Genomic DNA, 11,981 nt, shown 5'->3' on the forward strand with positions numbered 1-11,981 from the left:
CCTCATGTTACAATCTGGTTGATGAATCGACTTGTGTCAAACGTAGGGGGTGCCTGTGGGCCCGCCCAGGGATTGGGATTTGGCCTAGTCGGCAGAAAGTTGGGGTCAGGTTTCAGCCTCGTCACAGGAGGGACAAAAGTCATCAAGTTTGCTTAGAAATAATGGGGAGTTTGGCTCAGTACGTCCCTTGATCTGTTGTACAGGAAAGCTGAATGTTTGAGATTGGATTGGAGAAACGGAAACATTAACTTTAAGAGAGTAGGGCCCGGAAGGGTGGATGGCATAAAAGGGCCCTGCAGGGTGGGGGGCGGAAATGATAAAAGGGCCCGCGGGACAGGGTACCTGGGATAAAAGGGCAGGCAGGGTAGATGGGATAAAAGGGCCCGCGGGGCAGGGTAGATGGGATAAAAGGGGCGGCAGGGTAGATGGGATAAAAGGGGCGGCAGGGTAGATGGGATAAAAGGGGCGGCAGGGTAGATGGGATAAAAGGGCCCGCGGGGGGGTGGCTGGAAGGAATATGGCCTTGCGGGTTGAGGGGATCAAAGGACCCGCCAGGCAGGGTGGAAGGGATAAGGGCCTGCGGGGTGGTGGACAGATGAAGAGCGGCAGGGTGACAAGCAGTTTGGATAAAGGCCCGTGGGAATGGATGGCGGGAGAAGGGCCCTCCAGACAGGGTAGTGGAAGGCAAAAGGGCATGGTGGATGGGTGGTTTGGAAAAAGGCCTGGTGGGCGAATAGAAGGGCCCGCAAGGCAGGGTGGCTGGGAGAAGGGCCTGTGGGGCACAATGCTCGCTGGGGTTCCTTACCCAATACTGTGTCATGTACTAAATAGTTTCTATGTTCTCTACTCGCATGTGTGCAAAAAAATGCAGCTCAACAAACAGTGTGAAGGGGGGAGGGGAGCACATGGTGAGGCCGCTCCTGCTGAAGGTCAGTATAAGCCAGTTTGTGGTTTCCGATGTCATTTGTTCAGTGGCTTCTTATTGGGGTCTTGGGGAACCGTGGGGGGCACATATCAATCCAGTCACATGACAAGCGAGCGGTGAGACTGAGGGACCGGTTTATTATTAGGTCACGGGTTAGTTCTTCCCTCCCTCGGCTGCTGCAGAATAAAACCCGACCCCGACCACTCCTGACTTATGCGTCGCTGTAGAGTGGAAAGAAAAGTCACTTGGGTGGAACCTTCTCTGGATTATTACCGGTGTCTCACCACTGGAGGTTCCCCCTCCTAGTCTGACATGTTGTCCCACGACAGGAAGTGAAGGAAATCCCCCCCCCCCAAATGGACATGATGAAACCCTGATCTGGGTTTCTGACCATTCTCTACTGACCAGTCACTCCTCACTTGCTAAGTTCTGTGTACCGTTTGAGCTATTGGGCTTTATAAATGGGCAGTTAAGGAGGGGCGGCTGAAGAGAAGCCTCCAGCTCTACTGGCTGGTAATGGGCACTCAATATTATGCGTTATCAACTATAGGATCCAGACTTCTACCTTACCCAAGGGCAGCGGGCGGCCCGTCTTGTAACCCAAGGGCAGTGGTTGGCCGTTTGCACCAATTTTTCAGACTAAAGTGTGACCCTTGAGGCCGACAAAAGCCACGATCTTCACCTGCTCTCCCTCATCCGTCCAATGGATTTGTCCATGATGATGGTGATGATGTCATACCCCTATAGCCTTGTATGTTGGCGGCTTTCTGGGCTAACCACGAATTGTCTTTTCTTTTTCTTAGAACTTTGACAAGCTGAATGTTCGGACAGCACACTACACCCCGATTCCGTCCGGCTCCAACCCCCTGAAGAGAGACATTTCCGAGTATATTAAGTAAGTGTTGAGGTATGTGATGTGTCTTGTGAGAGACTTGCAACGTTTTGTTTTTTTTACTTTTGGAGTTGCTCTTGTGTACTTTTTAGTGTTGGAGTCATGTACCACTTTTCCTTTCTGTGAAGTTGCCCCAGTGGTCACATTTACATTCCTGCAATAAAAATTATGCGTCTGGGACTGCGTATGTGTAAGGCTTTGGTGTCTGAATGCCTTTGATCCACCACGTGGAGAAGACGGGGTGACGGTCCCAGGACATGTCTACAATTGCAGTTTTACCTATTCCCGTCCTCGTGGGTTCTCCAGCCACGGCCTCCCTTGCTGCTGTATAGTGAACCGTCCTGGCAGCAATGCTGGTGGTGCCATAGCTACCTGTTTAGAAGCTTGTAGTTCCCGGACGTTCAGTGGTCTGGCATTAGTGACCTAGAATCCAGAGGATCCATATGATGGGGAAGGAGAAACCTATGGTCAGTGCCAACCTTCATTTGTCTGTTATGGCTTCAATTTGGTCCTCTTGTGGAACATAGTACCTGCTTGGAGGACTTTGGTGATTCAGTGGTCACCCAGTTCCCCTCTAAATCTGCTTTAAAGGAGAACTATGGGGTCAGGGCTTTTCCCCATAGTTCTCCTAAGGGTAACGGGAGGACACAAACTAGCGTCCTCCCGTCACCCAAAGCTCAGTATACTGTGAGCTACGGCTCCCTATATACTGAGACGCCGGAACGGATCCTGGCAATGCTGTCTGGATCCACCCAGCTGCGTGAGTGACCCTCCCCCGTCCGTTCTGCCAGTCAGCGCTGGAGGATAGGACGGGGGAATCCCTGCAGGGAGCAGTGAGTGACGGTCACAGCTCTCTGCAGGGATAGATGGAGAAGTGAGCGAGCAACGGTATGTATTTGCTCACTTCCCGATCTACTGAGCCGACCTGTGGCAGTTTCATTGTCACACGTCGGCACTGATTATGAGGCTGAGTGAAAATCGCTCACCTCATAATTCTCCTTTTTAATCATAAAATGTTGTGAACTTGTGTTTTTGGCTAAAACGAAGGCAGAAAGCCCAGGAACTGTCCAAGCCTTGACAGAATGGCCAGGCATTTGGACATAAGGCACTTGGTGGCTGTTTCGGTTATATGCCGCTACCCTGCCCCATGACGGTTGCATTAGGGATGACAGCCAAAAACAAAACTCCAGTCTTAAAGATTATGCCATAAAGCGCGGTGTTGGATCTCATCGTCTTAGTTGACGGCTTAGTAGACCTTTTTGTGTCGGGTTTGTCTCCTTCACTCTCTCGCGTTGTATTTGACTTTGGTTCCATTGTTGTGTTTTAGAACAGGATTCATAAACCTCGATAAACCAGCCAACCCATCATCACACGAGGTGGTAGCATGGATCCGAAGAATTCTACGCGTGGAGAAAACCGGTCACAGCGGCACGTTGGACCCGAAGGTGACGGGCTGTTTGATTGTATGCATCGACCGCGCAACCAGACTCGTCAAATCCCAGCAGAGCGCTGGTGAGTTGTCCTTGGTGGTAATGTTCACCTAGGAAAACCGCGACTGCTCAGATTTTGGTCAAGATCCATTTTTTATCATCTTGGGAGACCCTGTGTGGTCTGCTGAATTGGAAGACGCATATTTTTGACTAAAGTAATAAAGAGTAATAGATTTTTGGTGTCTTTTTCTTTGAAACTTCAGCTAACTTCTCCCTTTCTGGTTCCTAGGCAAAGAATATGTCGGTATTGTGCGACTTCACAACGCTCTGGAGAACGAGCAGCAGCTTTCAAGGGTAAGGCATTTGACGGTTACTCATCATTATTGGGCATCGTCGGGCTACCAGGGGAATCCTTTGTTTACATGCTGTATGTGTGTAAGCCTCCAGTACACATGATGACAAAGTTTATCCATTCTCAGAACCTACGGCTGTCTCTGATGCACTCGGTGACTTTTTGGAACCGGGTGTGCTCTTGACCATGGAACTTGTTGCATTGCGTCCTGCAGTGTGACGGGGGCCATGGTGAGCACAAGAGCAGGAGATGTGGCCTGTGGTCAGGAAGAGGTTTTACTGTCTGATAAAGCTGGAGATATGGTCTTTGGTCAAGAAGAGGTCTGATAAAGCTAGACGTATGGGTTGTTGTCAAAAAGAGGTCTGCTGCCTCCTAAAGCTGGAGACTATGGCCTCTGATAAAGAAGGATCTCATGACTAATGTAGCTGGAGATATGGTCTCTTTTCAAGAAGGGTCTACTGGCAGGAGATGCAGTCTCTGGTCAAGGAGGGGTCTACCGGCTGATGAAGCTCGAGATATGACCTTTGGTCAAGAAGAGGTTTTACGGTCTCCTGAAGCTGGAGATATGGCCTCCTGGTCAAGAAGAGGTCCACAGTCTGATAAAGCTGCAGATATGGTCTCTGGTCAAGCAGAGGTCTGATAACGCTAGATATATGGTCTGTGGTCAAAAAGGTCTACTGCCTCCTAAAGCAGGAGATCTAGCCTCTGGTCAAGAAGGGTCTACTGGCTGATGAAGCTGGAGATATGGCCTCTGGTCCAGAAGAGGTCTGATAAAGCTGGGGGGTGTAAAGTGAGTATTTTATGTAAAGTTTGCTAGAATTGGCCCTATTACATGCCCCATTTTTTTTCCCCAGGCTATGGAGACACTCACCGGTGCCCTCTTTCAGCGACCGCCTCTAATAGCTGCTGTGAAGAGACAGCTGCGTGTAAGAACAATTTATGAGAGCAAACTCATAGAATACGATCCAGAGCGTCGACTAGGTAAATGAGCAGAAGACAAACGTGGGGTAACTGGTTGTAGGAGCTACTAGTGTGATCGGGGGGGGGGGGGGGGGGGGGTTTTTGCAAGCCTACCTGCAATCCTTGTACCTCAGACACAGCTGGCATTGAAATCCCCAGTTTTGGTCATTAATGGGAGGGGTTATGTCACTCTTGGTCATGTAACAAAATCCAAGTGCCATCCGCACTCCTACGATCTTGTATTCCAAAAGGCATCTGTAGAACGCTCAAGGTGACCGCACAGATGGCGCCGTGCAAACATCAATAGTAGATTCCCTGAGTGTGTGCCGGTGAAACGCTTGAATATACTCTTGGTCGTGTGACCATTTTAGAGCCAAGCGCTGTTGTAGGTACGGAAGTCATGCTCTCGCTCATGTCCCGTTGTTGCCAGCTGGAAAGGCAGTCAAGAGCAGCCAGGTATCTGGTTTGGGCAAAGGGGGGCCCTTTACAAATATGGTCACTTGCTCAGAGTGGCAAATGCACATCTTTGCCCATCATGGGGTAGTGTAGAGTACAGTTGTGCCATTGGAAAGCAAAAGTGCATGCAGTCCATGGTGCACAGTAGATGCCACTGCTTTAGAAGCTTGATCCTGAATTTCGGGCTGAAGTGGGTAATATGCTTTCTGTTGAATACACCCGGCAGGTAATTTGCTCTTTGCGATATATAGAAGCATTGCTACCTTGAGCCAAATGATGAATTGGATATCTCATGAGCTTTGTGATGCTGACTAATCATCTATCACCCAATGACTGATGGCTCTGATTGCTGTGATCCTGATGTCTGACTGAAAACCTTGCTCTTGTTTCAGTTTTATACATCTTGTTTTCCCCTTTGCGTCCTAGGTATATTCTGGGTAAGCTGCGAAGCGGGGACGTACATCCGTACCCTGTGCGTTCACCTTGGCTTGCTGCTCGGGGTTGGAGGACAGATGCAGGAGCTGCGCCGAGTTCGTTCGGGTGTCCAAGGCGAGAAGGTAACTACCACGTCTCATCGTTCACCCCAAAAGCGTTGAGTTCAGCCACAGGTTCCTCCCTGGGGCTGGTAATTGGCTTTGGGACAGAAACAAGCTTGCAGGACTTAAGGCCAAATTTTTGGTCTTGCCTGGAGCTGACACGCCTAGTTGATCAGCAAAGCTACCAAGATCCGGTCTGAAGGTTGTGTTTTTCCTTTAATCTAGGATAACCTTGTCACGATGCACGACGTGTTGGATGCTCAGTGGCAGTACGACAACAATAAAGATGAAAGCTACCTTCGTAGGGTTGTCTTTCCACTGGAAAAGCTGATGGTGTCCCATAAAAGATTGGTGATGAAGGACAGTGCGGTAAGTAGCAGAGCGGTCTTCTGTCGGACTTGGAGAGATTGACACCAAATGGCTTTCTTCATGGTAGTGGTCTCTCAATTTCAGGTTAATGCGATCTGTTATGGAGCAAAGATCATGCTGCCCGGACTTCTGAGATATGAGGACGGCATAGAAATGAATCAGGATATCGTGGTGATAACAACCAAAGGAGAAGCCATCTGCATTGGTGAGTTTTAATGTACGGTATGTGTGTAATGTACAACATATGGCCAAAGCTTTTTGAACACCTGACCATCACACCTATGAGCCAGTTGGGCGGGCCCATTCCATAACCATGGCCGGTTGGGCCGGCCCATTCCATGGCCATTAATATGCAGTTTGTGGCTATAAAATCCTCCGCTCTTCTATGAAGACTTTCTACAAGATTTTGGAGGGTGTCTAGGAATCGGTCCTATTGGTGAAGTACTGATGTTGGATGAGAAGACCAGGATCACAATCGGTGTTCAGTAGGGTTGAGGTCAGGACACCAGTTCCTCCACACCAAGCTGGTCACACCATGTCTTTATGGAGCTGGCTTTGTACACAGGGGACAGTCATGGTGGAACTGACAAGGTTCTTCACCAAACTGTGACCACAAGGTTGGAAGAGAACAATTGTCTACAATGTCTTTGATGTTGGGTTAACAGAACCCTTCACTGAAAACCAACTTGATCTTTTGGAGGGGGTCACCACACCCTTTTGGCCATATTGTGTATATTACAACGTTTATAATGTATGTTTTGTGACATGATGACAAAGTTCATCCATTCTCTGAGCTGCTGGACATACTTGAATTGTTCTGGATTCATTCGGAACCCTTCTTTCCTAATGGTACAGGTGCTGCGTCTTGCAGTATTTCGTACACATGGGTAAGATTGGCCAAGATGTCTCAAGTGGTAAAGATGAGATGAGCAGATCTGATCACAATGCTGAAGAACAACTTTTTACCTTGTTTGTGTTTCTTCTGCTTTTTCTAACTTGTTTTACTTTTATGTTTTGCTTGTTGGGTACAGGTACTGCCCTCATGACCACTGCAGTGATCTCCACGTGTGACCACGGTATTGTGGCGAAGATTAAACGCGTCATTATGGAGAGGGACATTTATCCACGCAAGTGGGGTCTGGGTCCTAAGGTGAGATTAAACCTGCTGCAAAGGTGGGGGGGGGGGGGGGGATTATCCACACCATTGGGGCCTGGCTTCTCGGGTGAGATTAAACCGGCAAAGGTCACGTGGGGTGATATATTGTGCATGGAGAGGGACACTTATCCACACAGATGGGGTCCTAAGGTGAGATTAAACCTGCTGCAAAGGTGGGGGGGTGCATTGAGGGACACATTCACGCAAGTGGGGCCTGGGTTCGTCATGGAGAGGGATATTTATCCACACAGATGGGGTTCTCAGGTGAGATTAAACTTGCTGCGAAGGTGGTGGAGGGGATATATTGTGTATGGAGAGGGAGACACCTATTCACACAAGTGGGGGTGCCTGGGGTTCTTGGGGGAGATCTAACCTGCTGCAAAGGTGGTGGAGGGGGGAGTTGATATACTGTGCATTGAGAGGGACATTTATCCATGCAAGTGGGGTCTGCTGCAAAGGTGGCAGGGGGTGATATATTAATTTAGAGGGACACCTCCACAGAAGTGGGGCCTGGGGTTTGTAGGTGAGATTAAACCTGCTGCAAAGGGGGGTTGAGGTATATTGTGCATGGAGAGGGGCACCCATCTACACATGGTGTGATTGAACATATACAGGGTGTATTTCCATATTGCCGTTCCCTAGAGCAGCCTTCAGGGTTATGCCCTTTGCCGTTGGAGCCATATGATGTAAATGTAGATGGATGAATCTTGAATAATGATGACTTTTCATCTATCACCCTATAACTGATGGCTCCCGCAGAGATGGCTTGGCTGTCTCTATGGGTGGGGGACATTGATATATATAGGACCCTCCATTGTAGGGTTGCCATTAACGTCGCTCCATTTGTTCCCAGGCAAGTCAGAAGAAGATGATGATTCAGAAGGGTCTGCTCGACAAACACGGCAAAGCCAATGAAAATACTCCAGACCGTTGGCGGGACGAGTACGTTGACTACGGGTAAGGCACGGTGTTTGCCCAGGGTGCATGTAGCCTCCCATGATGCTTTGCTCTTGTCTAGCTGCCAACTACAAGACCTGAACACTGGCATGACTGGTGTGGCGGATGCAGCAGAAGTGGGTTGGGGGATTAAAGAAACACTTAGCTCTTGCAGGACTGTGCAGCCCCAATGGGGTCATTGGTGTTTCGGGGGTGGGGATATTATATTAGGATATGTAATTCTATATCATCGAATTCTAATATGTACATCAAAACTGTATTTTTTGCAGTGCCCGGCCGAAACCGGCGGTAGAGACCCCTGCGCCTGCTAAGGTATGTGTTGGCGATATTGCAGACTGTATCCCGCAGGAAGTTATCCCCCTCTCATATGCTGGTGGTGTTATGGGGGAGTCATCCTGCAAAATGAACTGGCTGCTGCCAGGCTTCAGATCACACTATTCACTGAGTCAGTGTTGCAGCTTAGTCTTTAGATATGGTGGCTGCATTGGGTGTGTCTCCTACCCCCCCCTGGAAATAACACACCATGTCCCTGGGTGGGTATGCTTAAACCTCCACTGTATCTATGGAGGGAGCCATGGTTGTTAACCAGGTTGGACTTCAGCCATATCTTCCTTTCCATCTCCATTGCATGGGGAGGATTAGTAGTTGCCCGGGGGAGGATTAGTAGTTGCCTGGGGGAGGGGAGGGGGGGCTTAGTAGTTGCCCGGGGGAGTATAGGGGGGCTTAGTAGTTGCCCGGGGGAGGATAGGGGGGCTTAGTAGTTGCCCGGGGGAGGATATATCTATATATAGATCTATCACTGCTGCTCCGGTATGTGACCGTCCTTGGTATGGAATCTATCTTTAATAAAAGATAATGACTGATCTGCCAGAGGCTGTGTATTATGATTGTCAACTCTCCAATTTTCCATTTTCAGAGAAAGCATGTGAGTGACACGGAGAGCGACGCAGCGACTCCAAAGCAATCACAGAAAAAGAAAAAGGTATTCAACAATAACTTCACCTTCATCATGGCGGCTCCTCGCTGCACTACAAACTGCTTTAGATGGGTCTTAGTAGTGTTAAAGCTGACCTCCGGCCCTTCCCTTCAGGCTCCTGCCTGACCTCCGGCCCTTCCCTTCAGGCTCCTGCCTGACCTCCGGCCCTTCCCTTCAGGCTCCTGCCTGACCTCCGGCCCTTCCCTTCAGGCTCCTGCCTGACCTCCGGCCCTTCCCTTCAGGCTCCTGCCTGACCTCCGGCCCTTCCCTCCAGGCTCCTGCCTGACCTCCGGCCCTTCCCTCCAGGCCTGGAATGGCATCCTCTGACTCCACTGCACACTGGGAGCTTCTCGCAATATGCATTAGAAGCTGCAGCAAGTCAGAGCCCACCTCATTTCCTGGCCGGCTGGACACCCAGCATCATCTAGGCCTCTGACTGGCCCCGCCTCTTTCATTCATTGATTTTTAAGTTGCTTCAATTATGGAAGCTCCAATACCATGTGGGCGTTACCTAGGGTGGTCTGCATGCAATTACTGCCTACCTAGGCTGTACCTCCAGACAGACTTACACCCCAACATACCTCCTCCCAAGAGCCAGTCCACTGCTTGTATCAAGGCTGAGGGCTCTTGGGGAAGAGTACAGAGCCAGGGTCCTGTGATTTCAGGATGCTATGTACAGCACCCTGCTGGCTCCTCCCACCAGCCATGATCTGCCAGCGTTGCATAGTGAGGACTGTGGTGTCATTGGGTCTCAAATTTTTTCATTGCAACATTTTAGTTTTAACCTTTTTTTTTTTTATGTTGATTTGGGTTGAGGGATCAACAAGAGAAGGTTTCTGTACATTACACTTCAGCTTTAACATAAAGCAGTGTGGCATGCCGGCAGCATTATAGAGTCGGGACTCTTCTAACTCCCATGTGTCAATCTTGTGTCTTCCAGAAGAAGCAGCAGGAGGAGGAAGCAGCCGCCGCCGAAGAGGAAGTGCAGGTCAAGGTAAGGAGATTCTGTAAACTTCTCTACAGACAATGGGGATTTCAGAAGCTGCGGCGTGGACAGAAGTTGTACACAGAGATGGCGGACAATGACTCCTGCCCAGGGGCGCCCCCAGGCGTGGTGTCACCCGGCGTGACACCCTGCTGGGGTGTCATTGCACAACAGTGATGTCATCACGGACATGTGTAATGATGGCATTCGTGCTTACCTGCTGGCGTCCCATCACCGAGAGGGGCTGTTCAACTGGTGGCATAAGGTGTGCCGCCAAGGTCCCCTCTCTTGTGCAACAGTCCATGACCAAGTGCCCGACTTCTCACAGGGGGGTCACACCCAAATTGTAATTTTGGTGTCACCCGTTGTGGGCCACACCCCCTTGTGATCCATGATTTCTACCGGTAACTTTTATTGTCACCAGGAATAGTCATTTTACCCGTTTTAGGTGATGGCGGGTCATTGACAATCGCCAATAATGGCTGAACACTGATTATTGGTCTGCTTCATGGTTCTAAACTACACCCCATTCCCTAGCCCGTGCCCCGCCCCATATGCCCCCCCCCCACGATCCTTACTAGAGGTGTGACCTGATCTTCTTGCACAGAACCGGGCTCCACTTCCTGCAGTAGACTAGCAGAGGACCCGAGCTCCCCGCTGCCAGTGTGCTCTTGGACGGGCTCCATTGTTCTCTGGCAGTCACAGATAATCTGTTTTCTTCTAGGAGGAGGAGGAGGAGGGCGGCGCCGAGGAATGTACTGAAGTCAAAAAGAAAAAGAAGAAAAAACACAAAATAGTACAAGAGGAGGAACAAGCTAATGGTGTACTCCATCCACAATCCTAACCTAGTGGAGATGCAGAGTATGGTGGGAGTCGACCTATAGCTAAACTCAGACAGAACCTAACCAGGGTGGGCTTTGCAATGCGGGGGTGGTGTAGGGTTGGCGAGGTATACTGTGATTAGGGTTGGGGAGGGGAGGTATAGTGTGATGGTTGGGGAGGTGGTCTAGGGAGGTGAGGTATAGTGTGATGATGGTTGGGGAGATGGTCTAGGGTTGGGGAGGTGGTGTAGGGTTGGCGAGGTATACTGTGGTGTAGGGTTGGGGAGGTGAGGTATAGTGTGATGAGGGTTGGGGAGATGGTCTAGGGTAGAAGTATACTGTGGTGAGGGGGAGGTGATTAGGATGGGTGGCACACGGTGGTGAGGACCATCGGGGAAGGAATGTGACTTTGCCGTCACTGATCAGGTGGCGAGGCCTCTGCCCCAGGTCTGTACTTTGTCTTGCGGTCTCCGGTTTACATATCCGCTTCTTTCTCTCGATAGGCAACCAAAAGCGCGAAGAAGAAAAAGAAGAAACGCCGAGAAGAAGACGAGTGACGAGACTCGTGTAACCGGCTTTGAGTTCACAATGGTGGACTGCGTATCCCGCTCCTGTACTGCCAAGGACTCGATCAAATACCCTTTGTCCTGTTTTAAGGATTGTACAGACTCCTCCCCCTTTTTTTTGATTTATGTTTTCATTTTGTAACATTGGCGGGGGCGTTGGGATATTACGATGGCGCTCCTTTTTTACTTTTCTCCATGTTGTACCGTGGAGATCCGCCTGCAATGGGGTTTTTTTTGGCATCTTTTAGTAAATCGCAAAACTTCAATGATTTCCCGTCTGGTTTCTTTGGTCTCGCCGTTTTTACTTTAAGCGTTTGTTTAATTTTCTAATAAAATGGCTTCTGCCTTCAAAGCTGACCTTGAATGTTTTAGGGGCCACTGTATTAGGGTGGCATACTCCACTGGGGCCACTGTATTAGGGTGGCATACTCCACTGGGGCCACTGTATTAGGGTGGCATACTCCACTGGGGCCACTGTATTAGGGTGGCATACTCCACTGGGGCACATTAATGGAGCCTCGTGGTGCCCTATAGGGTTCTTTGCTGGCCCAGGAAGGGAGCGGGTCATGTCACTGATGGGTCACATGACCATGTTACACT

General features: G+C 49.8%; 1 protein-coding gene across 1 annotated transcript in view; it reads left to right on the forward strand.

Annotated features, from left to right (window-relative positions):
• Positions 1-11,372, forward strand: part of DKC1 (dyskerin pseudouridine synthase 1) — a 12,454-nt gene extending 1,082 nt beyond the window's left edge. The window contains exons 3-17 of the mRNA XM_018576957.1: positions 884-929; positions 1,729-1,820; positions 3,145-3,329; positions 3,537-3,601; positions 4,454-4,580; positions 5,442-5,572; positions 5,777-5,920; positions 6,005-6,125; positions 6,952-7,070; positions 7,930-8,033; positions 8,303-8,345; positions 8,950-9,015; positions 9,950-10,003; positions 10,719-10,817; positions 11,319-11,372. Coding sequence (XP_018432459.1) covers positions 884-929; positions 1,729-1,820; positions 3,145-3,329; positions 3,537-3,601; positions 4,454-4,580; positions 5,442-5,572; positions 5,777-5,920; positions 6,005-6,125; positions 6,952-7,070; positions 7,930-8,033; positions 8,303-8,345; positions 8,950-9,015; positions 9,950-10,003; positions 10,719-10,817; positions 11,319-11,372 — 1,450 coding nt within the window. The remainder of the gene's footprint in view (positions 1-883; positions 930-1,728; positions 1,821-3,144; positions 3,330-3,536; positions 3,602-4,453; positions 4,581-5,441; positions 5,573-5,776; positions 5,921-6,004; positions 6,126-6,951; positions 7,071-7,929; positions 8,034-8,302; positions 8,346-8,949; positions 9,016-9,949; positions 10,004-10,718; positions 10,818-11,318) is intronic.
• Positions 11,373-11,981: the final 609 nt, after the last annotated feature.

The sequence above is a fragment of the Nanorana parkeri genome, unplaced genomic scaffold (assembly GCF_000935625.1).
Source record: "Nanorana parkeri isolate BGI_ZX_2015 unplaced genomic scaffold, ASM93562v1 scaffold81, whole genome shotgun sequence".
Taxonomy (NCBI): Eukaryota; Metazoa; Chordata; class Amphibia; order Anura; family Dicroglossidae; genus Nanorana; species Nanorana parkeri.